Source organism: Brassica napus, chromosome A3 (genome assembly GCF_020379485.1).
Source record: "Brassica napus cultivar Da-Ae chromosome A3, Da-Ae, whole genome shotgun sequence".
Classification (NCBI taxonomy): domain Eukaryota; kingdom Viridiplantae; phylum Streptophyta; class Magnoliopsida; order Brassicales; family Brassicaceae; genus Brassica; species Brassica napus.
Window position 1 is genome coordinate 5,752,651 of NC_063436.1, and position 25,167 is coordinate 5,777,817.

The following is a 25,167-nucleotide window of genomic DNA, read 5'->3' on the forward strand; positions in this document are numbered from 1 at the left end:
CATTGTTTTAGATTGATTTGTAAGCCTTTAAAACTAATGTATATTATTAATACATTAATCTATTATAAAATTAATTTATACATTTTAAATTAATAATTTTCAACACGATATACAACTTATTATAACTTCAAAATATTAAATTATTTGATATTTGGCAATAATGATATAAAAAAAAATTGTGTGTTTATATCGCCATTTTCAAATATCAAATAATTGAAAGTTTCTAAGTTATATTAAATCTTAAGTAGTGTTGAGGATAATTCATCCATGAAGTCAATCTTTCTATTTGGAGTATGACGTACTTTTTCTTATTTTCATGATTTTTCGTCATCAGACTCATACTTTCCTATTTTCCTATATTGTTCTTGATTTATTGTATTACTTTATGTTTCAAATATATTATTGATCAAGAAAATAAAAATATAATGTAGTTATTCAGAAATCAATGAGAATAAAAATAATCATGCATTATTTTGGAGGGGGGAGAAGTATGAACCGGATGACAGAAATCATGAAAAAAAGAAAAAGTGCGTCATACTCTAAATAGAAAGATTGACTTCATGGATGAATTATCTCGACACTACTTAAGACTTAATATAACTTAGAAACTTTCAATTATTTCATATTTGACAATGACGATATAAACACACAAATTTTTTTATATCACTATTTCCAAATATCAAATAATTTAATATTTCAAAGTTATAATAAGTTGTAAGTAGTGTTAAAAATTATTAATTTAAGATGTATAAATTAATATACAAATATATTAATGTATTAAAATTTATAAATTAGTTTTAAAGGCTTATAAATCTTAAAACAATGTATAAATGATAATAAATAATTTAATAACATTTAATGACTTTTAGTGATAAAACCCCTCAACTAAAGATGAATCGTGAAAAAAACCCTCAACTAAAATTCCAGTGAAATAAACCCTCAACTTATAAACCGTTAACATATGTCACCCTCCGTCACGGTTTTTTAAACGGAGGGTAACATATGTTAACGGAACTAAAGTTGAGGGTTTATTTCACAGGATTTTTAGTTGAGGGTTTTTTTTACGATTCATCTTTAGTTGAGGGGTTTAATTACTAAAAACCCTACTATATATATATTTGCAAACGGCATATGATCACCAAAGCCAATGAAGTTGTCCAACTTCCCCTCTGATGCTTGCTACTTTGCTAGCTAGCTACAAAACACAAAGAAAATGTTAGAGAAAGTAGTTAGCGAAAACCATTTTCATTCACTGTTACCCTGTGATAATCTTTAAATCCTTACCAATATTACAGTTGGATCCCTTTATTATTTTTATTACCACAGTAGTGCAAAGACAATAAAAAAGCATCTTTTAAAAATCCGATGAAAGAGACACTTCAACTAACCAAAGAACATGCAACCATTTGTTTTCAGAAAGCTGAATCATTGGACCATTTGCCTCTCTCTCCCCACCTATGGGACCTCCTCTTGATGGTCACACAGAAAAAATGGGTCCAGAGAGTGACAATCACAACACATGATGATTGTCCTAATAATTAAGCAATCTTAGCATTAATCACTAAGCTTCAGAGATTCTTGTGGATGTTAAAAGATCAGCATTTCAGGAAGAGAAAAACAAACATGATTAGGCAGCATACGTTTCTAAATAGTACAAAGGCTAGTGATACATAATAATAACTTCACATCAACTAAAGCATGGGAGGTTCAACATCAAATAGTAACATTATAAAAATTACATCATTAGGAGATTAGTCTTTCTTGCCTCTGAACTTGGTAAAAGAGATGCTCAGAAGAAAGCCCTGCTCCCGTAGAACACACGGGATCCTTTGTTGCTCTTTGGTGTTGGCAGCTTCTGAGAAACATCAGAGCTTGAATCCTCTGACTTTGTTGGGCTATCAATGTCCAGAGGAAGCTTCATCTTAGCCAGTGAATCAGTAAACTGTTGCATGCTTTTCATGTACATGTCTACTATATCCTGCTGCACCACCTTTGACTCTGTCTCAACCTTCCTCACACTGATGATGGGTTTCACAATCTTCTCCTCAGATGTCTCAGCTGAAGCCTCACTCTCTGACTCCTCCTGAGAATCCGCTTTGGAGTTCACCTGAGAGAGATGCTCATGGTTTGGTGTTTCTGTGGCTGAGTGAGCTGAAGCGTGAGGAGAAGCGTCTCCATTTGTTGCATTGCTGCTCTCAGGTGAATCTTGCTTCATTACATGTTTCTCAGTATCAGAAGTAACCAAGCTGTCTGAAGTTTCTGACTCAATAGTGGAAGAGGACATCTCAAAATACTCAGAAACCATCTTCTCGTTTTCATTTGCAACATTAGGATCAGGAAACTCTATCTTCTCCAACTCATCCGGAACTGATTCAGACCCTTCTTGATTCTTGCCACTTTGATCATCACCAGAAACAGCTGGAAAAGCCATCACTTCAGGGTAGGAACCATTGTAGGAGAGAGACAACTGAACAAAACCAGCAGGAGAATGGTACAGATCAGTGGAAGAAAGAGAGAACTCTTTCTCAAGTTTCCCATTCTTGAAGAGCAGTTCAGACATAGGAACCAAAGTAAAACCAAGAAGCTGGTCTTCAAGATAATTCTTCACCCTACTCATCATGTAAATCTCACACTTGAGGGAAGCGTCCAAAGCCCTGACGTCAAGCTTCACTTTGTCGTCAAAAACAGGATTCCTCCCACCGCCGTTGATGATTTTGGTGGAGACAGACTTTTCAGGATCACTTGTAAGGCAAAGCTTGGCGTACACGTCTTGTTTGTGGTAGATACAGATGTTGTGGATGTCTCTTGCTTGATGCACATAAACCTCAAGAGTACCACCAACAAGTTCTTGTTGGCCGCAGCTGATGGAATCTTTTCCATTGGATTTGATGCTGTTTGATTGGTTTCTAGAGCTGTGGACAGAAGCTGAGTTGTCATTCTCGGACTCACCAGTCTTGAATGGTGAAACAACTGATTGTGGGGAGTCCATAAGAAACGATCCTGCAAAAACATAAAAGGCCAAAAAAAAGTTGGGACCCATCAAGAATCAACATAGCCAAAATCCACAGATCAAGTTCAGACAACAACTTAAGACCTAACTAGGGATATGTTAAAGTACGAGTCTTAATTTCAATTCAAACTCTAAACCAAGTCAAATAATCCATGAGAGGGTTCAATAAATAAAGGAATATACTTTTATCTTAGTGACAACAACGGACGACCTAACTGAAAGTTTCAAACTTTCTTGCTTGATCCAATCAGACAAGAGAGCAAAAATTCAAAACTATGTCACAGCTCCCACTCAACTCAACACAAACAAAGAAGGTGTGATTACTTCAAAAAAAAACTTGTCTTTAATCAAGAACCGAGCTCTGATCCACAACTAGGTAAAGAAGAGAAGGCAGCTGATTTGTCTAAACAGAGAAACCCAAAAAAGAAACTTAAAAGTTTTAAAACAGAGAAAAAGGAGAGAGTAAAAAGGACAAACTCGTAGTTGTACTCGTGTAAGAAGATGAACAACAAGCAAGCAAGCATGTGAGTTCACTTAAGAAAGTTGGAAACAAACACAACAGTTTTCAAAACAGAGACTTTAAATGCAAAACCGTTGAAAAAGAAAGATTGGAACTTTAGGGGTCGTCGGCTTCGGGAAATATATAGAGAGAGAGGATTAGGGTTTTGGCACATTCACTTCGATGGCGGACCACTAAAGAAAGTAGTGGGGTCATAGTCACAAAATTCAACTGTTTCGGCTGTGAATAACAAAAAAAGTAGATTGAAAGTTTAAAAGCTTTTCTATGAGACCGTTAAATAAAAAATAAAGAAGATCGTAAAGGCTTACGGAGCTGTTTGGAAGAAGGAAAGCTGTTGTGAGCTTTTGGCTGGCAAAAGCCTTAATGGTGTGGAGTCTTGCTGTGTTGCTGCTGGTTTTGTAATTTGCCAAATATTATCCGCCAATGTTAAATTATTAAAAAGAATAAAAGATAGCAGAGACTAGAGAGCGTTTTCACTTCTTTTGGGCCCACTCGTCAGTTTCTAGCAAAGCATGTCAATTATCAAGTGATTCTCAGTCCCACACATGATGATCTCTAATTACATGTTTTTTTCTCTAAATACAATTTGCAAACAAATATTAATTTGATTACTTAAATAATTATGGAATTTCTGAAGTAAAGAAGTGGACGAAAACTGTAATTATACCTTTCTGCAATATATATAAACATATTATAAATATTGTTTTCTCTTTGATAAATGAGTGGATATGAATGCATGACTACACAGGTTAAAGTTGGATATGATATTAAAAAGTATTGATTTTTTGAAGATATGTAGAACCCACAAGAAAAGCTAAAATGATATAAAAAGATCCGAAAGTGCTGTTTCTTTTTCTTACTTTGTATATTGTCATCATTCATGAGTTAAATATCATTTTTTTCCTTTTCTTTTTACAATTATTGGTTCTACTTCTATATGTTTTTGATGCCACATTTTTCAAAATGTAATTGCTGACATTATAAAATAAAAATGTCACCATCATCTGGATGCCTACTCTTTCCTTTTAGTTGCTTAAAATCTTAAATTCAATTTTATTAACTCAGAAATCAACTTTTCCCCTAACTCCAAATTATTGTTAAATTATTCTCCATCCTCACATATTTATATTTATCATAGGAAAAAAACTAGTCACTTGCAATTAACTAAGCCTGAAAGACTGAAATTGATTCGTGCAGGGACGGTGATTTTTTTTGGGTTAACATGGACGGTCAAGGCCGGCTGAGTATAGGGGACGGTCGCACCCATACCAAATATTTTCTTTTTTGAAAAATTTATGTTTAAATTACATATAATATTTCATTTTGATAAATATAGTGCAATAAAATATAATTATGTAAAATAATTAACTTCTTACAAAGTTCAAACAAAAAATAATGTAATTTTTTATTTTTTTAAAAAAAAATTAGTTAAAGAGTTCGAAAAAAAATCGTTTTAAAAATTTTCATGATAAAATACACATTTTTATTTTTTTGCACTAGGGCCAGACACTAATTGATTAATGGAATCAATTTCTTAAATAAAAATAGATTTGATTTAAAAAAATTAATAGTTAAAGAGTTCGAAAAAAAAATAGTTCTAAAAATTTTCATGATAAAATACACATTTTAATTTTTGTTTTTGCACTAGGCCCAGACACTAATTGGTTAATGGAATCAATTTCTTAAATAAAAAAAAAATTGGAAACCCGAAATAATTCGAAAATATAGAGAAAGCCTTGTAAGCTACAACAACATATATCCAGCCTAAGAATACATATTTCAGAAATACTAAAATCTAAAATTTGAAATAGAACCGGATTGAAACCAAAAGTATAGGGTTAAAATTCTAAAATCTAAGAAAAGGAGAGCCTTGTACATAAAATATGTAGATTCTTGTCGACTGTCTCTAGTTCTAGTGGGCCCTTCCTAGAGACCCGATAGCTTTAGTTTAGGCCTAACAAAGGCCCATAAATACTGTTTGCATACAGGTGGAAAAGTAATCCAGAATAAGCTAAAATAAATTCAGATAGAAAAGCGAAAACTATCTTCAGCTTCAGAGGCTTTTCCAGCTATGGCCGCCGAGGATTCTCCAGACGTCGATACGAGTCTCGATTCCGATTCAAACCATAACGCCAACGCTAATGCTGATGTGAAGTTGAACAATCACGACTCTTCCAATGCGTTGGCAATCCCTTCTCCCGCCGTTTGTCTCGTCCGTTTCGCCGGAGACGCTGCTGGCGGCGCCGTCATGGGGTCTGTATTCGGATATGGTGATATTTCTATTCGTTGCTTCATACTGTGTCTAATTGTATGTGCTCGTCGTGGATGGGCTCTCTGTCTCGTCTTCCTCGAGAGTGAGGTTTATTTGAACTCGAACAGAGTACTTGAGCTAGAGGTTTAGCGAGTATAGATTTTCCGATGGATTTTTGTATCTGATTAATCTCTAGACTGATGAGGTTCTTGAGGAGTAGCAATAGTGTGTGTGTAGTAGACTACTTCTTTGGCTTAGCTTTTCTGTAGAAGAACATTACTCAAGATTATGATTTTTCATTTGAGTTAGCTTAGCTTTATCCGTATGCTTTCATTAATTGTGGTATCTAATGACTGGAGGAACAACCAGATTGCTTGAGTTAGGGACAAACATGGTCTATGTAGACTTCATTGGTGTAGCAGCTTGAGCTTTGTTTATGATTTGCAGTTAGTTTAGCTAAGCTCTCTGTGTTGACTTGGATTAAGTGACTGGAGAGGATCAGTTTATGTGCTTGTTGAAAACGTATATCTCACGGATATAAGTTGGGATTTCAGGTTCCGGATTGTTTAAGAAGAAAGGGTTTAAGGGATCATTTGCGGATGCGGGTCAGTCTGCAAAGGTGACTAAGTTTTGAGTCTTTATGAATTTGAGTATGTTCAATGGAACTTCACAGAGTAACTGTGGTTTTTTACCTTGTTAGACTTTTGCGGTTCTATCAGGAGTACACACTTTGGTTGTTTGCCTTCTGAAGAAACTGCGTGGGAAAGATGATGGTGAGACTAATCCCGCTTCTCCATCTTGTCCCTTCTAATTTCTACGATATTAATATAATATTGATGCACAGTCACTTACTCGTTTTATATGATCTCCATTTTGCAGCGATTAACGTTGGAGTTGCTGGTTGCTGCACCTGACTTGCTCTTAGTTTCCCCGGTAAGAACTAGTATAACATTTCTAAACTCATATCCCGGCATTTGCAAGTGTTTTATCAGCACTATTCCTTTGCAATTAAGATGATAAACTCTCTGACCTATTTACGTTTTATAGAGATCTAATTATTATCAGGCTATTGACTTAAAAAAAGTAGCATAGAGATATAACTTCGTGTTGAACTAAAGAACAAAGATGCATAGTCGAGCTAACAACGAGTTTTGATGATCGTGTGTGTTGCAGGTGCACCACAAGCAATGCTGCAAAGCTGTATCACTTTTGGAGCCTTTTCTTTCATCCTTGAAGGACTCAACAAAAGACAAACAGCTTTGGCTCACTCTGTCTCGCTGAGGCATGATCAAAGCAGAAGTCTCAAAGATGAGTTACCGCTCTCTTTGGCTCTCCCAATCCATGAAGAAATCAAAGGAGCTTTCTCTTCTTTCTGCGACTCCTTAACAAAACCCAAGAAGCTCGCATTTCCCCGCCCACGTTGAGTTTTTTTGTATCTTGCCAACCTCTTGTAATGACTTTTTGTAGATGTTGAAAAAACAGATGAAAATGGATTTGCGGCTTGAGCCAATGGATTTGCAGATTGAGCCAATGAGAAATAGAGATGTTTGTCTTTTTCAGACTATATAACAGATAGTGCTCGGATCTAATACCATTGATTATTTACCATAGTGAAAGACAAAGAAACAGTCCTTTGCTTGTTAGTTGTAACCAAAAAGCGCTTTGGAACAGTAACTTACGACCTTTGTAAGAAGCACAAGGTCTTAGATCCTCTCAAATGGTCTCTCGTCTTCATCTCATCATCAGGTTAACTGAACCAAAGATTTGTTAACAATTTAATTTATGGAACTTTAACTGTTCCAAAGATTTGGTAAGAATGTAATTTATTGAACTTCAAGCAAATGGGGATGTAGCTCAGATGGTAGAGCGCTCGCTTAGCATGCGAGAGGTACGGGGATCGATACCCCGCATCTCCAGTTAATCTATTTTTTTCTCTCTCTCATAATATCTAATCCCTCCGTTTTTTAATATAAGTCGTTTTACAGATATACACGTAGATTAAGAAAACCATTAATTTTTTATATTTTCTAAACAAAAACATCATTAACTATTTACCTAACTACAATTCAACCAATAGAAAAATATAAAATATATTACCATTGGTCATACAACATTAATTATTAATAAATTTTACATAGAAAACCGAAAACGACATATAATTTGGAACAAAAAAGTTTTTCTAAAACGATTTATAATAAAAAACGGAGGGAGTATTTATTTGTACTCTTGTACTCTCATGAACTGACAAGTTGAGTTACAACTCAAACAGTTACTCTGAATTCAATTCATCCTTTTGCTCCGCAATAAATCTTCTGCTACATTCAAGTTATCAACAAATACCTGATATATATATGCACAAAAAGTCCATCTCGAACTTCAGCCACTACAATGAATGCAAATTGAAAACATACAAGAAGCAGCAGTGCAAAGATGAACAAGTAATTTTAAATTTTATGGTTACAGAAAAAGATAAATCCTTAATTGATTTGGTTGTTCCGTGCCACATACGTAACAAGTAAAACATACAGAGAATATCCACTGCAGCAGTTTTACATCTAATAAATATACTGGAAAATCTAAAAGAAAAGTAAAGACTATATAATAATTATCCCGTGGTTGCTAAGGCTCGAACACACGGGTCAAAAAGCATGTTTGGTACAAAAAGCAAACGCAAATCTACAACACTTGACATCATTAACCCACCTAAAAATCAAGAAAATATAATAATACAGAAACATTCCGTGACCACTAAGGTTCGAACTCACGGGCCACCGGGGAATTTTTGTCAGCAGCCAAGACTTTTCATTATCTCTTTGAGCTTCTCAATCACAGCCGTTGGATCCGCCCGTGAATTAGCCAGATGCATCGGATGATACTCCAAACCTTTCCACTTAGCTATAAGCTCGAAATGCGGCCTCCGAAACTCTACGCTTATAATCTCAAAGATCGTTGTGTTTGGTGTTGCAGACACAATGTGTGTCAGTCCCGCTCCGTGAGCTCCTATAATGACCGACGCGTCTTGGATGGCTCTGACTTGATCTTTCATCGACATGTGTGCAAACAACCCGTTAACAAGGTTAATCCCGCATTTCGTCAGACCCGTGGAGCCGGAAGCAACCCACTGGCGCAAAGACTCGAACACTTCTTCCTCGTTGATGAGACGAGACTGGACTTTACCTCCGTGACGAGGGTGTGCTAAGTAGTCTTCACGTCGGACAAAGAGAACGTTGTGGACAGGGGATGATGATGAAGACGACAGCGGTTTTTCTGTTGAGCGGTGTCTGTTCACAGGGAACCCGAATGCTGATCTGATCATTTCGCCAAACTCAGAGAGCCTCGCGGTTTTTTTGTTGTCAGGGCTTTGCCAGAGATTGTGAGCTGATTCTCCGTTGCAGTCAATCTCTCCGGACAAGCCCTTGAATAGAGCCGTCTCGTATCCCAACGGTGAGAGAATGGCGTGACGAAAACAAACCGGTTTGGTGAAGTTCTTTGCGTATCTGATTCCTGAAAACAAAGCGTTCCATGTTTCTTCTAGCTGCGTCTGCAAAAAAAAAAGGTTCACAACATGGACATGAAACTCCTGCTAGATTCATCTAAAGTAACTACCAAGAAGAGGAGCGTACCGTGCAGTGTCCATCGATGAAAACAACGTGAGGACGATTAGGCAAACCGGCGACTCTAGAGGAAACGTAAGCGCTGTACCAATCTGTAACGGTATGGAACATATTCGCATACTCGAACCGAGTAACGAGCAGAGTTGGTTCCTCCACCCACTAGTGCCAAGCAAAAAGTAAAACCAAAACATCAATCAACAAGAAATTACATATGATTCAAAAAAATCTAAGAAAAATTACAATGTCAATGATTCATTAATGTATATCTTGAATTGGATTTGATCTTCCAAAACTGTTTTTGCTCCAAGATAAAACTTTCTAATTATGCATATCTATTGACTATCTATGTTCATATGTAATCATCACTCAGATCAATTAACGAACCTCTTCACAAACGAAATCATCAGTGGCAACAGCACGAATCGAACCAACCAAACCTCTCATCGTATGCCTACCAATGCCGCCTTCTTGAATATACTCATTCAACATCTCATCACTCACCAACCGCCGCGAAGCACCGCCGCCTCCTCCACCAATGCGGCGGTTTCTCTTACCTTCCGCCACCTCAAACGCGCCTTCACGAAACTCCGGAAGCTCAACCTCCTCGTTCCTCCCCATGACTTCCTCCAGCTTCTCGCCTCCCTTCGACATCGCGATCCGATCGGGGACCATCCTCAGATTCCGCCCCTCGCAAATCGAGCTCTCCAGCGTCTCGCTGTAGAAGCATCGGAACCAGCTTCCTTCGGAAACCGCCGTCGTCGGTTTGAGGAAGTCAACTCTCTTGGTGAATCCGTTCCCGAAGTAGCCTTCGCAGGAGCGAGTTGGTAGATCCTTCTGCGGCGGCGTCCAGGGGAGGTAGGAAGGTAGGATCGGCCACGGCTTCTGGATCGAGGATTGGTTGTTGGTGACGGAGACGCGGAATCGCGACGGGAGGTGGGAGTGATGCGGTGGCGGCTCGGGAGAGGAGGAAGAAGAGTGGAAAGCGAAGTAGATGCAGAGGAAGAGAGAGTTGAGGAGTAGCATGTAGAGGATTATCTTGAGGATCCGTGGGTTTCGCTTACTCATCATCTCTCTCGTTTCCTTGATTTGCGCTTTTCGAGAATTGATGGAACTGGACTTTCTATTTTTAGATTTTCATCAGTTTCTCTCTCGATACTGTAGTCAAATCAAACGCCGGTGAAGGATTTAGTGGAGATCTTCATCGGAATTTTCGCCGGAAAGTTCGTTAAGGTGACAGAGGTGAAGAAGAAGAAGAATCTCGGGATTTTTGCAAAAGTGCCGATTTAGTCAAGGTGACAGAAAGTTCCATGGATTCTCTTCGCTTTTTCTTTGATTGTTTTACTGAACCAGACCGAAATAAACCGAACCGGGATAAATTTAATTTGATATCGGAAATTTATTCAAACCGGAGGAAACCGAACGTTTCGCGAAACGTTTCCTTTTCTTTTTTTTGTCAAACGCGTTCAGTTACTTTTTAAATTCTTGTCACTCTCCCCTCTTGAAGATCACACACTTTCTCCAAAACGCCGGCTCAAAAGTCTTCAATCTCTCTGTTCGGTAAGTGTTGCTTTTACTTGTTTTACTACTTAGTCTAATCCTTGACTAATTTGTATGTTTAGATTCATGTAATGGTTGTGTACTTGTGAAATGAAATGAGAAGTATACCTGAGAAATAAAAGAGAGCTTTACGGTTTGATATACTTCGGTCTCGAAATAAAATTGTAGTCCGTGTTTATTTTTGTACTTAATCTGTTTTGACACTCTGTAATGACATTGAGTGACATAAACGTAGAGACTTGTCTCTGATCCGAAGTTTTATATAACTATTTTTAGATTGTTTTTTTTAATCTCTTAACATTGTATGTATTCCAAGTTTCCGACCTCTTGTATGTAATTTTCTTGTTCGATTGACAACATAATTGATAGTAGTCTTTCCTATATGTGTTTTAACGTCACCGATACTACTTAAAATGCATGTATTAGTCTAAAAAAAACGATATAGAAAGTGGACGCAGCGAAACGAACATGGCCAAAGACGTTTCTCTAAACCCTGGAAGAGGAATGGAAATATTTAATGAGTTTGATTTATATCCTTTTTAATCTGCAAATTATTTGTTAATAATCCTCTTTATTTGTTAACTTCATTAATGACGGTTTCATGAAAACAAAAAAAAACAAAAAACCGACATGGGGTTTCCTCTGCTTGCGCTCTAAGTTTTGCATATTATCTATATACAATTTCCAGAACGTAACAATCTGATCTTTTTTGGTTGTAGGGTAAATCAATCACACATCTCACGGAGAAGAAGAGGATTCAACACAAAGGAGAAAGAAAAACCTTTTAAAAATGGATATTTTTAACAGAAAATTTCTTCTGTTTCTATTCATTATACTTTTAGATTCTTCAATATTATCCCACAGCTGGGGATGGTTCTCTTCTTCTGAACAAAACACAGACTCTTCCTTCTCACGGCCTATCAAATCCAACCCCGAGTTCTCCATAGAAGTTTTCAACGACCAGAAGGCAGTCCAAGTCCTTGAAAACGCTAAAAACCAGCTCGTAGGTCCAAGCAGCTGCTGGCAAACTGCATATAGTTACCTTATCTCTGGCTGCAAGGACATGGTTGCTACAGAAGAACAGAGGAAGAGATTTGCTTGGCATCTGAGTGATTGCTTCCAGAAGGAATCAGGAAGACCGGAGTTCCCCACGTGCAATGATAGATCAACAATGATAAGTTGCCTCAAGAAGTTAGATGATCATGAGCACAAGATCTATTTAGAGTTCATGCTTGAGACCAACACCATCTGCCAACAACTACAGTAAGTTTTTAGTTTTGTCTCTTTTTTTTTATCTACCCTATCAGCTGATCCGGGCGGCTCTGGTATAAATTCACTTAGTGCAACATAGACTAGTCCAAAAACGTACCACACTGTTTGACCGAGTTTGGAATACTTTCCCGATAAATGCACTTAGTTTTAGTTTTGTCTTTTCGAGCTTGTGTAATGGATTCTGAATTAACTTTTGTGTGTGGTAGGAGTCATGCATTGAAGAATGAGATAGAGAGGCTTGTGAATGATTTAAAGAGAACAGCACAGAGTACAGAAGAGAAACTTGATATCCTAGAGAGCAAATCAGATGATCTGTTGCAGAGTACGAGCAAGATTCATGAATCTTTAGGGTCAGTAGATGTTGTGGTTAAGAACGTGGCTCACACGACAACTACAATAGGAACTCAAGTGAGTGGCTTGTCTCAGCAAACCAAAGATATCTATCAAGAACAAAAAGGCATTACAGAATCACAGTTAGCGTTAAAGGAAGGTCAAGAGAAGATGGGAGAAGCCATGAAGATTGGAATGGAGATGTTCAACGATACCGTTACTGACGTCAAAGAAGGTGTTGATAAATTGAAGAACGACACAAAGCAAATAGGTGGTGAGATAAACGTTCTTGGAGAGAAAATGACGTCCAAAATGTCTGCTTTGGAGAATCAAACAAGTGCCATTGGGACTATCACGAACACTACGTTGGATAAACAGCAGAAGCTTTTAGACGGTCAATCCGTAGCCATCGAGAGTATACAGTCTCTTAACCAGTTTCAGAGCGAGGCACTGCAAGAGAGTAGGAGTACACTGCAACGTTTCGTCGAGTTTAGCCAAGAGCAACAGGAAGATCTTGCGAAGCGGCAAGAGGAGCTTCAACAGGTTCATGATCACTTGTTTGAGAATTCTAAATCGATGCTTGCAGCTCAGGAAGCGTTTGAGGCGAAGCAGGCGAGCATGTTTGTGGCTTTGGATAAGCTGTTTGCTTTGCACAATGCGATGCTTGTTGAGTCCAGGGTGATCAAAGCTTTCTTCATCTACTTCTTGTCGATCTTTGTCATCTACATGTTTACCAGTACGAAGCAAACTTACATCATAAGGCCAAGGCTTTACATTGGTAAGTACCATACTCCATCTCTCTTATAAAGTTAGTAATACATTAGTTAATTAATTAACATAACTTTTTTATTTCGCTGATGCAGGTTTGTGCGTTACCTTAGCATTAGAAGTGGCAAGTTTGCGTTACGTGAATGATGCAGAACACAGAGCATGGGTTATAAACGTTATCAGGTCTATCTTCGCTGCTCTTGCTTCAGCTCAGCTTCTTCATGCTGCTTTTACATACAGGTAAGTCTCAAATGCTCTTTTTGAAACAAACCAGAAACATAGAAGCTGATGTTTATACTATTTGACTAAGAACGCAGGGACTATGAAGTACTAAACCACGATATTCTCTTAAGATTAGTAGATAAGGTTAACAGCATGCAAAGCAAGAGAGACCTTTCGTGGGATGAAGATAGTGCGAGCGAGGTTGATTGGAATTCTTGGATTGATACAGATATAGTTGATGATGGTGACAGTCTCAGAGATCCTGATTACAAGATTCCAGAACAGATCATGGATAGTTCGGTGTTCACCTCATCATCAAGATTGTACAATCTCCGTGCTCGATAAAGACATGATGTAATGTCTAGGGAGAGTTTCAACATTGCCAACACAATGACAAGTACACAGCCACTGGATCCAAACTGTAATTTGTATGCTACTTCATAATCCAGAACCTCATTCTTTGTATTTTTTTTGAATAAAATGAGGTTTTAAGCAATCTAATTTCATCTGAATACATCAAAACTCTAGAAGAATGCATATATATACACTCTCATCAAATTAGCTTTCATCAAGTCGAGAGAGTGAGATTAAAAATCACAAATCCTAATGGGATGTATATCAGGCGTGCTTGAAGAGCTTCATGCTTAGCCAATGAAAGTAGACGGCGACGGTTATAACAGGTATAGTCAAGGGGACCAAGAAGCAGTAGTAGTACCTATCATTCTTCAGACCTTGGTTTAACGGATTTTGAGAGAGCGGAAACAAAGTCGAAGCGATGACTGCGAAGACGAATCCGAAGAAGGAAACAGAACCAATTATCACGAAGAAGTATCCCCAGAATGACTCTCCCGTCGCCGTCGTTGTTCGCGGAAGCTTCATCGGGGGATCTGAGTAATCCGTCGTGATTCAGATGTAATCAGTCGGTTTCTTTGGGCTTTCGGTTTGGATCCGAATTATTATTATTTCTTGAAGAAAGATAAATTATTATCCCAAAACTAAACCGGTTTATGTTTAAATTGGACCGATGTTAACCATAATCAATTAAGCTTAACTAAGATAACGGAACTTAACCGAAAATACCCGATTTAGACCGTATTAATTTCGGTTTCAACCGATAACCGAACCATACGAAACAAAATGTTATTCGGTTAATCTCTGAATTAATATTACTGTTTTTTGTTAACCGAAAATCAAAAGTTCGGTTGGAAAACCGAAATCGCATAACTGGATAATATACTTGGTCATTGTGATTTTTGAACAATCTAAACATGTTCGGCGCTAGAGCAAATATCCAAAGTAACATATACAGTTACAATTGATATAAAATTGGGCAATTATCAATAATAGCAACTTTGAAGTTTATGTCTCAAAAATAGCACTAGAAAGAGAAAGTCACAAAAATGACATTCATTAAAGGGTAAAATATCTCTAATACCCTTGGTTTAAAATTAAATAAACAAACAAAAATAAATAAAATAAATAAAATAAATAAAAATAAATAAAATAAAAATAAAAAAAATGAATTTTTTTTTTTATAGTTTCAGATTATATGTTTTCAGATTCGAAATTTTTATAATTTTTTTTTTCGAAATTTTTATAATTTTTTTTTTAAAAATTTTCTTTTTATAATTTAAAAATACTTTTTGAAACTGTTTTTAAAATTTTTATTTTTTATTTTAGTATTTTTCTTTTATAAAATTTTAAACCTTAATTCCAAAAGGGCAATTGTCAATAATAGCACCTTTTGAAGTTTATGTCTCAAAAATAGCACTAGAAGGAGAAAGTCACAAAAATGACATTCATTAAAGGGTAAAATATCCTTAATACCCTTGGTTTAAAATTAAATAAACAAACAAAAATAAATAAAAATAAATAAAATAAAAATTAAAAAAATGAATTTTTTTTTTTTTATAGTTTCAGATTATATGTTTTTAGATTCGAAATTTTTATAATTTTTTTTCGAATTTTTTTTTTTAATTTTTTTTTTCAAATTTTCTTTTTATAATTTAAAAATACTTTTTAAAACTGTTTTTAAAATTTTTATTTTTTATTTTAATATTTTTTTTTTATAAAATTTTAAACCCTAATTCCAAAACCCCACCCCCTTAACTCTAAACCCTAAGGTTTGGATTAATTAACCCAAGGGGTATAAGTGTATATTTACCTCTTTAATGAAACCTATTTTTGTGACTTTGAACCTTGAGTGCTACTTTGGGAACATAAACTTGGTTTGGTGCTATCCTAGTCTTTTTCTCTAAAACCCCACCCCTTAACTCTAAACCTTAAGGTTTTGATTAATTAATCCAAGGGGTATAAGTGCTACTTTGGGAACATAAACTTGGTTTAGTGCTATCCTAATCTTTTTCTCTATAAAATTCTCATTATGAAAATTCAGAGACAAACAAAAACAGCAACAAGTGTAAAGAGAGTATTAAACAAGAGCTAAAGAAGAAGAATGGGAGATGAAAAAGATTGTTCTTTTGCTTAGTCGCTGGAATCAGTAGCATGAGAAGAAGATAAGCATGGCCTCCACACAGTTTCTTTACCAACAACATCCATTAAAGCTATTCCTTTACCTGCCAGTTGTGCTCTAATCACATCACTTTTCTCAAACTCTTTGTTCTTCCGCGCCATTATCCTTTCTTGAATTAGTTGTGAAAGGTCTTGTTCACTCAACCCTGCTCTTGTGAGTGTTTTTTGTTTCATCTCTTTCAAAATCTCGGCATAGCTCAGGGTACTGAGCAAACCAAGAACTTCGAGAACTTTCCTGGCTCCTCTCTCAATCTCAACAAGTGACACAAGCAGTGACATCCTCTCTTTCTCCTGCATGTTCTCGAGTTTGCCGACGGAAGAGTTGATGAATTTCAATGCACGATCGTATTCGCCCGTGAATATATGGGCAGTATTCAAATCGTCTGACATCTTTGCGTCAAACTCACTTTTGAGTTTGATAATGATCTCTTTGGCTTCTGAAGTCGGTTCAGCTTTTCCACCGTCTTCAGACATTGCCTCTCGATATGGCAAGAGAGCGTCAAAAAGATCTTGCAATGTCTAGTAACACAAAGATCACAGTTTAGAGATAGAACTGAATAAAAAAAAATCACGGCTATTTGAAGCACTACTGCACCTGATAAACATAATACAAAAGTTCTGAGGAACTGTCTAGCTTTGACGCTGAGAAGCTCAGAGGAGAGCGGTAGTGTACACTTATCAAAAAGTGCCTCAGAGCCAATGGATGGTAACGTTCTGTGATTTCTCTGATTGGTTTGAAGTTGTCCTTTGACTTTGCCATCTTCTCGTTATTGATAGTGAGATGGCCATTATGCATCCAGTAATTAACACCACCATGCTCACATGCAGCACATGTCTGAGCAAGTTCATTTTCATGGTGTGGGAATATCAAATCAGCACCACCACCATGAATGTCAAATCTCGGGGACAGATAGTGAGCACTCATGGCACTGCACTCGATGTGCCATCCCGGTCTTCCTCGACCCCACGGGCTCTCCCAACTCGGCTCATCAGGTTTTACAGCCTACAAACAATATTACACTTCATCTTCAATCATCATCAACTTGCTGACTCATAGATGAAAGTTAAAAAACAATTTATTGAATCAGTCAAACCTTCCATAATGCAAAATCAGCAGGGTTACGCTTCCTCGAATCAACCGCAACTCGCTTACCAGCCTGTGTATGTTCCAGCAGCTGACCCGACAACTTACCATAGTTTGGTGATTTGTCGACAGAGAAGAACACATCGCCTCCTTCAACAGCATACCCGCAACCATTCTCAATGATCTGTAACCAGGAGATTAATCATATGGATCATCATCATCATCATACACATCAACATATGGATCATCAAATGTGAGCCTACCTTTTGAATCATATTAATAATGTGATCCATATGGTCGCTGACACGAGGCTGGTGGGTGGGAAGGAGGCACTGAAGAGCACCCATATCAACCAAATACTCGTGGCAAAAGCGATTACTCAACTCTAACGGTTTCTCTCCATTCTTCTTAGCACGTTCGATTATCTGCATAAAGACAAATAACATTCTCTTGTCATGTTCATGATCATATGTCAGATTAAGACAAGAAAAGAATAAAATAACAATACCTTGTTATCAACATCTGTGAAATTCCTGACGTAAGTAACTTCATAACCCAAATACATCAAGAATCTGCATAACCAAACAACACTCTTTGATGCTTTCTTGAGATCGGTCGGATATATCCAAAATCATCGAACCTAACAGATTCAATTCAATTAGAAACGCTAACTAAGAAGATACCTGTAGAGAACGTCGAAGGGAACGGCGGCGCGACCATGGCCGATGTGGCTGAAATCGTAAGCTGTGATTCCACAGACGTACAATCCGACTTTCCCGGGATTGATCGGTCTGAAAACTTCCTTCTGCTGCGTGTACGTGCTGTACAGCTTCAACTCCATCTCTCTCAGCAGGAATGCAGGATTCAATCTTCTTATCGTTGAAGTTCTTGAGCTCAACAGGAGTTCAAGAGGTTGTCGGTCGAGCAATCCTATTTATAATAAGACTTGTAAACCCTAAAGAAAACACCTACTAATTAACTTATCCCCCACGCCAAAGTCTAACAAAAATTAAGTTTATAATCATTTTGTAATATATACCGTAATTAATATGTGTGGTTTATTTTAAACAATATTATGTTATTTGTTTGTTATTTTAATATATACTTGAAAATATCTATTTTCTGATTTAACCATAATATTTGTGCTCTATAGATTTAAATTTTGATTAATTATGTTATTTACATTAAATTTGATTTTTGTCTGTAAATATATTTTAGTAAGATTATCTATAATTTGTTATATGCTGTTTTGAAAATCAAATAGTAAAAGTAAACTAAATTTTTAATCGATTTAGTTATACAAATGAATATAACAATGATAGTCATTTGAAACTTCATGCACATATATAAAAGATTTTTTAAAAATCTGATTTATGTGATTGAAATCGGTTTAAACCAATTTAAATTGGTTAGAATTAGTTTAAATAAATCTAAATGCGACTAAATTTGTTTAATCAAGCAATAATGTTAGTCTCATAAATACTACAAAGCACACAAGAGTCTTAACATTACAATAAATAATGCTACAATAACAAATCCCCATGATAACTATAAGAATATGAACAAACAAAAACCCCAATAGAAATCAAGAATCTCAAGAGCCGTTAGGAGGTAACAAGTTTCTGAGGACTTCAGTCAATAGTGATCACAGAAGTAGAAGAGAGGCAAGAACCACATCGAATGCAGAAAGAAAAACAGATAGAGTGACTCGTGTTTGTCCGTTAGGAGCTTTTTTATCAGTTGGTAAGGGTCCAGGGCTGGTGGTTGGAGCTTTGGCTGTGACCGGAGGAAGTGGTGGTTCAGTGACATCAGCATCTGTGAAAACCGGGTTTGGTGCTTCAGCTGGAGGTAAAAAAGTAGGACTCACGATTTCTAACAGGCCAGCTGGCCGAACCGGGATCATGTAAACAGGCGTGTCTTTGCGGGCCATGCACCTGTTCCCTGAGAAAAAAAAACATAGACACAATATCAAACATCATCAGAGTTTTGAGACACTCTTTCAGTTATCAACTTACTTTTGTATCTGGCGGCAGTGAGAGGGAACTCAGTGATGGTTCCACTGACACCAGCTCCAGTAACATGCGTGTTTATCTCCACAGTCGCATCAGATAAGAAGTCATACGCCTGAGAGACAAACTCGTTCCGGAACGTTTCAACGTAAACCGGAAGCTTAAACTTCTGTAGCCTCTCCACTAGATTAGTCTGACCGGTGATGAAGCTAGCGCTGATCGGGTAGAGCGAAAATCTTCCGACGACAACAGCGTCAGCGAACTTCTTGATGTCTTGGATCGCAGAGTCTTGGATGTCGCGGATTGTTTCTTCCACTTGGTACACTGTCTCGTACCGGCTCTGTTTCTTGATGTCGACCAAGACTGAGCTGTTAGATGACTGAATCATAACCCTTTTGGTCGCGTTGCTGTAACCAGATTCTTTGAGTGTGTCTAGAACTGCTTTAACAACGTCGAGTCCTTGCTTCTCTCTCAGGTATGCTGCATGCTGAATGAAACCGATACATAGTCGTTCGTAACCATTAAGAACATCTATTTCATGCTAATGTTAGATTTGAAGTCTTGGTTTAAATCAAACAATGTTCTAAAAATCTTTGTAGGCGGCATCTGCCTAGGCGGTCAATCCGTCATAGGCGAAACGATTTTCTTAGAATCTGATTTATGTGATTCAAATCGGTTTAAATCATTATAAATCAGCTAAATCGAGAAATAATGTTACTGAAAATCCATAAATTTGTCTAATTCTTTTTTTTTGTACATCTTATTTTTATAATTCATCAAAATAATTTTATAATTAAACCAAAAAACTATCAGCCTAGTAGCCTAACGTTTTCTTGAACATTGGTTTAAAGTGATTACCTCAACGTTGATCAAAACACCAACTAGTGAGCTGGAGTTATTCGCCAAGTTCAGGAACTCGGAGAGTGAAACAAGCTTCCCTGAACTTCTCTCCCTCGGATTCCTAAACATGTGAAAATTCCTGCTGTAGGGGTTTGAAATAGCAGCTGCAAACAAAAATGATGTAAGAAACAAAGACAAGAAGCTTTACTAAAATGGCTTGGAAAGTTATATGGGAAACTTACGTGTCAAGGTCTGAATCTCAGACCATGCCAAATTAAAGCTGTATAGTCCAGCAAGTGAGTTAAACTCAGGAACAGTTGTTGAGCGGTTTCTGAAAGGAGTTTGGACAATGTTCATGCTCTCTCCAAGATTGGTTGAGTTTAAGCAAAAAGGGATCCCGTCTGATGACATTTGAACCGCACAATCGAGGATATCGGCACCGTCTTTGATAGCCTTTGAATAGGCCAAGTCAGTGCTGCCAGGGTAGTCACCATTTGCTCCATTTTTCGATATAACAAGAAAATCCACTGCATCATGAACCAATACCATATTGAATTAGTTACTTTGACATGAAATTAACAATTAAGTCAATAACATACCTTGTGTTGAAGCATTACTTCCAAGATGGGAGAAACAGTCTGTGGAATTAAAAAAATTAATGAAAATTGGTTTCACTTTGTATATGTGATATACTCCTTCCTTCTGTTTCATAATATATGATCTTTTCACGTATCTAGGTATATTTATCAATAACAGCCAAATGGCATTTATATTATTTTAGTTTATAACTAACGAAACTAAATATAAAATATATTTTTGGAATAAGAAAACTAAATTAAAAAAGTGATTTCACTTGTAGATTTGATATAGAAGAAGGCATGTACTTACCAACAGCTGAGGATGCGGTTGATGGAAAATCAGATAGAAAACCATCCACAGAGAAGTCCCCGTTGTCCATGAATGATAAGTACTCAGTTAACGGATCATAACTGTAGTTGTACGCTATATCAAAATCATTTGCAAAACCTGATCCATACACTTGTAACCCTGCTGTGTGAGCATCTCGAACAAATGATGTATGTGGAAGCAAGTACTGGTCTTTCACCGGCCATATGTAAGACTTGGGAACAAGAACACCAGAAGCAAAGGTCTTGATGAATGTTAGGTTTTTCATGAGAGATCCATAGGTTTGATTAGTCGACACCTCAACGTCATCTTTGTCTAGAAACCTAAATACAAACTTTGGTCCGGTTTTACCAAACCGGCCACCTATGTTCCGGAAGAAAGACACCTCAGGGGAAGATAGGTAGTCAATGATCACAGTCTTGGATACTGTTAGAAGAAAGCTGCTCATGCTGAGGTTGTGCTGCGTGTAGAAAGCGTCGTGCTGAACAAAAAAGATCAGCAGCCGCGTTAGAGTGGTCTGAGATATTTTATTACAACAAACTTACTGTCATAAGAAATTACCTGAACATTCAACCAAAACCCTGCAGGTTTGAACTCTGAAGCTACTTCTTGAACCGTTGAAATCACGTTTTGGGTGTTATCAAATGCATTTGACCGTGATAATACTCCTCGGGTCACTGCCACAGTTTGAAAAGATTTGTAAGAACAAATACAAAGTGACAAAGATGCAACCAAAGTGAGGTTAAACTTACAGAACACGGTGTTCAGATCCTTGGAGGTGAAATCAACGGTGAACCAGTCCTGAGTAGGGACTCCATTAAGAAGGTAAGAGTTTTTCTTTTTAGGGTAAGCACCTTGGACGTTAGAATCATTATACATGGTCACATAAGGGAAGCAAATCCCAACTCCATCCTTTGTAAGTTGCACATCACACCACAAGACAGCGTCGGGAGCACTTGTGGATGCTACGAAACTGTAAGCATTGAAGCTTGAATCTGGAAACAACCCAGAAAACCCACCACGTGCAATGACAAGAGGAGCCTCTCCTACCACACAAAAAAAAAATCAAGAAAAAGGATCAAACTTTGAAACAAAAATAGTCTCTTTGGTTCTGTTTTCTCAACTTCACAGTGTAAAGGTATCGAGATAAGGAGCTTACCAGTGAGTGTCTGCCATGGAGATTTGGATCTTTGAGCAAGGAGTTGAGTAGGTAGAAGCTGGATCAAGACGAGAACAGAGAGTAGGAACTTGGAAGCTCGAGACACAAACATTGATGGGTTATCTTGCATGTATGATGTGATCATCGGTGAAACTGAGTTATCTTGGCGGAGACTTCACCTACTTCGTTCTTCTCTGAGACAGATTCGGTGTGAGTGAGTGAGAAGAGAGAAGAAAAAGAGCTTTTATGGGGTTTGTGGAATTCTTCTTGTAATTTATACGATCGTTGATTTATTTAAATGTGAAAACAGAAACTCTTTCCACTTAAAATACAAAATTCCACTAAATAAATGTATAATTTAGTTAGCACGCAAAACAAAACAAAACAAAAAACCTGTTTCTTACACAAAAATCTCTGTTTATATGTATGTCTTCACATAATCTAATGTTGGGAGTAACATTACTGGGTGTTGCAATTTAATTTTCTATTAAAATTTAATTTTAAACATATAAAATTTATTCAATAAATAATTATTATTAATAATGTTATGGTTTTTGAAATTGTGATTGTTTTATTGTAGAACATCTCTAATAAAGTTTCCAACCCAGATTTCTCAAATGTAATTATACAGAATATTTATGTTTTATTAGGGGTATTGAAATTCTGAAAGTTTTTTAGCTTAAAATATCTTTTTATAATTTATATTATTTTAAATTTTATGAAAATTCTTTAAATATGTAGTTTTGTTTTTGAGTATTGAAAGTTTGAAACAAGCTTTACCGATTGTGAATGTTTTTATCTGAAAAGTTAAAATTCCTGTGACTAGTTTTTTTCAAAAAAAAAAAAATCATGAAAAACTTAGTTAAACTACTTGGACATCTTAAATAGTAAAGATATTTGGTTGTTCTACAGGTTTGGTAATTGGTAAACATTTTTGTGTGTTTAGCATAGTTATTGCGTTCTACATTTACTACCACCTACTTGTTAGTTATTACTACGAGTCTACGACCTACCTGTTTCCAAAATCAGCTAAACTATAGGCATGCACTAGTGTATAGTAATGTGCATGAAACTGGAAGTCTGGAAATTTACTTGTACTTTCAACAGTTTTGGTGAATGTCCAAACCAATTATTTCATATCGTATCCGTTCAGTGCTGGCTGAATATATGAACTCAAAAATTAACTAAAACTCATACATTTTAGAGCATCCACAATAGTGGACTTGCTCTTTGAATCCTTAAGATTATTATAGTATTTTTTTGTTTTTTTTGTTTTTTGTTTAAATAGTTAAGGACTCCACACTATTTTGTGTGTCCAATGGTATATCCCTTTTAGGAGTTCTTAAAAATTAAAAAAAAATGTAAAACGTTACCCGCCAAAACTAGCATTCATGTCCATCACATTTCTCATGCTAAACCAGTTTACAGCTAAACGTTCAAGATAGACATCAGATACAATCTCTGACCATTTCTCTGTATCTTTCTTGGATGTGTTTGTGTCAGCCGAAACACTTTGAGGCTTTACACTCACAAGCCGTTTAGGCCATAGCTCAGGCCACTTTTGGACACCTCCACTCGGTAACTTCGAGATGCATTGGCGGAGAGGAGCATTCCTAAGATTTAAAATTAAAAAAGGAGATGATAGAAGTGTACATACAAATATAGTTTTATGTGAATGTGGTACGAGTTTTTTTATACCACGAAGCATTTACTTCCTCTTTAGAACAAAGAGGTGGTTATAGCAAGACTCTGAAGTTGGCTTTTGATATATCACGAGTCCTCTACCCGAGGAGTCAACCGTCTTTGCCACAACCTTCCAGCAAATGGATTTAGTCAGAGAAACCATTGCTGCAAAAACAGAAACATAAAGAATCAAGATTCAAAAATCAATGATGAATTAAAAAAAAAAATCAAGAAACATGATTGTTTTCAAACCAGTCCATATCTTGCTCAATATGGCAAAGGATACGAGTGTTTACAAAAAAAAACAAAACAAAACAGCACGTAGTTCCTTGCTTATCAATTACAAAAACCACTAAAAACATACTTTTGATCTTTCACTGATCATCTTGCTTCCTGTAACACACGAACACAGGTTTTAATTAGTATCATCAATTAGCACTAAAAGATACCATTTTTAACAGAGGATTTGAATTAAAGTTTTGAACTTTATTAAACAGAGGATTTGAATTAAAGGTTCGAACTTTACGATACCTGAGTCGAGCTTTAGAAAAATCCCAATAGCAACGAGCATAGTGTTGACCTAATCCAGCAAAAGCCCCAATTCTCGATGTGGCGGCTGCGACGGAACCTGAGGTGAGAACTCGATTGGGATCGGATGAGATCGCTAGCTTAGCAGTTGGTTCAGACGAGACCGATGGCTGGGAGAAGGTGTTGACGGCGCATAGTTCGCGGGACCAAGGGATCAGTCTAGGGTTGGGCGACGAAGAAGAAGAGGAAGATGATAGAGGAGCCATGGTGGGCGATGATGGGGCGAGCCAGGAGAGATTGAGAGAGCGCCAGGGAGGAGAGATAGAGAGAGCGAGGGAGAAAGAGGAGGGTAAGGAGACACGTGTATTAAGGATCAAGTCCTTCCAATCCTTCTTGAAAGACTGATCCTTCATTAGTTAAGCCAAAATATTATTATTATATTTCATTAATCTTAAGGATTAATGCTAAGGATTCCTTATGGACCGCCGTTGCGGATGGCCTTAGAAAAATTGATTAAAATGGATAATAGTCACTCGGCCATTGGCCCATTGCTATAAACTCTCTGAACAGTATTTTTTCTTGGTTAAGATGGCGGTGGATGATTGATTGATCAATGATACTGGCGGGCCCCACATGGTCTTCATGATCACACGTGACGTATTGATCACTGAGTCATCATGGCTCATGACATCATCATCCAATGACGAGCAAAATAAACGGTCACGTTCCGTGTGCATGAACCTGTTCGTGGCTGTAGCAATCCAGACCAAACACTTTTGTAATGAACGTTGGCTTTTTATTTCTTAGTCTTGCAATTGGTTGGTTCGATTCTCTAATAGTTAATGACTCCTCTGAGTTTTGTAAAAGAACGATTTAATTGAC

At 36.9% G+C, this 25,167-nt stretch overlaps 6 protein-coding genes and 1 non-coding gene across 10 annotated transcripts; 3 read left to right on the top strand and 4 right to left on the bottom strand.

Annotated features, from left to right (window-relative positions):
* Positions 1-1,608: 1,608 nt before the first annotated feature.
* LOC111211578 lies at positions 1,609-3,963 on the bottom strand. 4 transcript variants are annotated; one of them, XM_048773360.1, is made up of 2 exons: positions 3,839-3,963; positions 1,609-3,000 (listed from the first exon to the last, which is right to left on the bottom strand). In XM_048773360.1, the coding sequence occupies exon 2, from the start codon at positions 2,987-2,989 to the stop codon at positions 1,790-1,792; it is 1,200 nt and encodes a 399-aa protein (XP_048629317.1). In that variant the 5' UTR covers positions 2,990-3,000; positions 3,839-3,963; the 3' UTR covers positions 1,609-1,789. The 4 variants fall into 4 exon arrangements, with proteins under 4 accessions (XP_048629317.1, XP_022568489.2, XP_048629310.1 ...); XM_022712768.2 differs by lacking the exon at positions 3,839-3,963 and adding an exon at positions 3,488-3,699; XM_048773353.1 differs by lacking the exon at positions 3,839-3,963 and adding an exon at positions 3,335-3,697.
* A 1,570-nt stretch (positions 3,964-5,533) lies between these two features.
* LOC111211570 (mitochondrial import inner membrane translocase subunit TIM22-3-like) lies at positions 5,534-7,293 on the top strand. The gene is made up of 5 exons (XM_022712756.2): positions 5,534-5,800; positions 6,336-6,400; positions 6,482-6,554; positions 6,661-6,714; positions 6,955-7,293. The coding sequence occupies exons 1-4, from the start codon at positions 5,602-5,604 to the stop codon at positions 6,693-6,695; spliced, it is 372 nt and encodes a 123-aa protein (XP_022568477.2). The 5' UTR covers positions 5,534-5,601; the 3' UTR covers positions 6,696-6,714; positions 6,955-7,293.
* A 331-nt stretch (positions 7,294-7,624) lies between these two features.
* Positions 7,625-7,697, top strand: TRNAA-AGC. The gene has a single exon. It is a non-coding gene; the product is annotated as a tRNA-Ala (tRNA).
* Positions 7,698-8,358: 661 nt separating this feature from the next.
* Positions 8,359-10,516, bottom strand: LOC111211577 (beta-1,2-xylosyltransferase-like). Its single transcript, XM_022712766.2, has 3 exons — positions 9,780-10,516; positions 9,405-9,554; positions 8,359-9,322 (listed from the first exon to the last, which is right to left on the bottom strand). The coding sequence occupies exons 1-3, from the start codon at positions 10,461-10,463 to the stop codon at positions 8,567-8,569; spliced, it is 1,590 nt and encodes a 529-aa protein (XP_022568487.2). The 5' UTR covers positions 10,464-10,516; the 3' UTR covers positions 8,359-8,566.
* A 222-nt stretch (positions 10,517-10,738) lies between these two features.
* On the top strand, positions 10,739-13,889 carry LOC111211576 (protein GAMETE EXPRESSED 1-like). Its single transcript, XM_022712765.2, has 5 exons — positions 10,739-10,952; positions 11,672-12,215; positions 12,431-13,332; positions 13,418-13,562; positions 13,640-13,889. Exons 2-5 carry the CDS (start codon positions 11,743-11,745, stop codon positions 13,887-13,889), a joined length of 1,770 nt encoding a protein of 589 aa, XP_022568486.2. The 5' UTR covers positions 10,739-10,952; positions 11,672-11,742.
* Positions 13,890-15,901: 2,012 nt separating this feature from the next.
* On the bottom strand, positions 15,902-18,405 carry LOC111212717 (cysteine--tRNA ligase 2, cytoplasmic). The gene is made up of 6 exons (XM_022714299.2): positions 17,844-18,405; positions 17,669-17,732; positions 17,424-17,585; positions 17,171-17,344; positions 16,672-17,079; positions 15,902-16,595 (listed from the first exon to the last, which is right to left on the bottom strand). Exons 1-6 carry the CDS (start codon positions 17,999-18,001, stop codon positions 16,029-16,031), a joined length of 1,533 nt encoding a protein of 510 aa, XP_022570020.1. The 5' UTR covers positions 18,002-18,405; the 3' UTR covers positions 15,902-16,028.
* A 204-nt stretch (positions 18,406-18,609) lies between these two features.
* On the bottom strand, positions 18,610-24,784 carry LOC111212723 (glycerophosphodiester phosphodiesterase GDPDL4-like). Its single transcript, XM_048773399.1, has 13 exons — positions 24,289-24,784; positions 24,122-24,150; positions 23,773-23,922; positions 23,448-23,687; positions 22,075-22,268; positions 21,668-21,961; positions 21,477-21,592; positions 20,898-21,396; positions 20,609-20,647; positions 20,252-20,536; positions 20,028-20,173; positions 19,176-19,656; positions 18,610-19,101 (listed from the first exon to the last, which is right to left on the bottom strand). Exons 5-13 carry the CDS (start codon positions 22,217-22,219, stop codon positions 18,806-18,808), a joined length of 2,301 nt encoding a protein of 766 aa, XP_048629356.1. The 5' UTR covers positions 22,220-22,268; positions 23,448-23,687; positions 23,773-23,922; positions 24,122-24,150; positions 24,289-24,784; the 3' UTR covers positions 18,610-18,805.
* Positions 24,785-25,167: the final 383 nt, after the last annotated feature.

Coding starts and splice junctions, on each gene's coding strand:
- LOC111211578 (XM_048773360.1), bottom strand. CDS start 2,989: ATGGACTCCCCACAATCAGTTGTTTCACCATTCAAGACTGGTGAGTCC.
- LOC111211577 (XM_022712766.2), bottom strand. CDS start 10,463: ATGATGAGTAAGCGAAACCCACGGATCCTCAAGATAATCCTCTACATG. Junction 9,555..9,779: donor ATGATTTCGTTTGTGAAGAG/GTTCGTTAATTG, acceptor GCTTGGCACTAG/TGGGTGGAGGAACCAACTCT. Junction 9,323..9,404: donor TCATCGATGGACACTGCACG/GTACGCTCCTCT, acceptor TTTTTTTTGCAG/ACGCAGCTAGAAGAAACATG.
- LOC111211570 (XM_022712756.2), top strand. CDS start 5,602: ATGGCCGCCGAGGATTCTCCAGACGTCGATACGAGTCTCGATTCCGAT. Junction 5,801..6,335: donor GGGGTCTGTATTCGGATATG/GTGATATTTCTA, acceptor TTGGGATTTCAG/GTTCCGGATTGTTTAAGAAG. Junction 6,555..6,660: donor ACTGCGTGGGAAAGATGATG/GTGAGACTAATC, acceptor TCCATTTTGCAG/CGATTAACGTTGGAGTTGCT.
- LOC111211576 (XM_022712765.2), top strand. CDS start 11,743: ATGGATATTTTTAACAGAAAATTTCTTCTGTTTCTATTCATTATACTT. Junction 12,216..12,430: donor ACCATCTGCCAACAACTACA/GTAAGTTTTTAG, acceptor TGTGTGTGGTAG/GAGTCATGCATTGAAGAATG. Junction 13,333..13,417: donor AAGGCCAAGGCTTTACATTG/GTAAGTACCATA, acceptor TCGCTGATGCAG/GTTTGTGCGTTACCTTAGCA.
- LOC111212723 (XM_048773399.1), bottom strand. CDS start 22,219: ATGATCACATCATACATGCAAGATAACCCATCAATGTTTGTGTCTCGA. Junction 21,962..22,074: donor TCCATGGCAGACACTCACTG/GTAAGCTCCTTA, acceptor TTTGTGTGGTAG/GAGAGGCTCCTCTTGTCATT. Junction 20,648..20,897: donor AACCGCATCCTCAGCTGTTG/GTAAGTACATGC, acceptor TTAATTCCACAG/ACTGTTTCTCCCATCTTGGA.
- LOC111212717 (XM_022714299.2), bottom strand. CDS start 18,001: ATGGAGTTGAAGCTGTACAGCACGTACACGCAGCAGAAGGAAGTTTTC. Junction 17,733..17,843: donor CCCTTCGACGTTCTCTACAG/GTATCTTCTTAG, acceptor TTGGTTATGCAG/ATTCTTGATGTATTTGGGTT. Junction 17,345..17,423: donor TTATTAATATGATTCAAAAG/GTAGGCTCACAT, acceptor TCCTGGTTACAG/ATCATTGAGAATGGTTGCGG.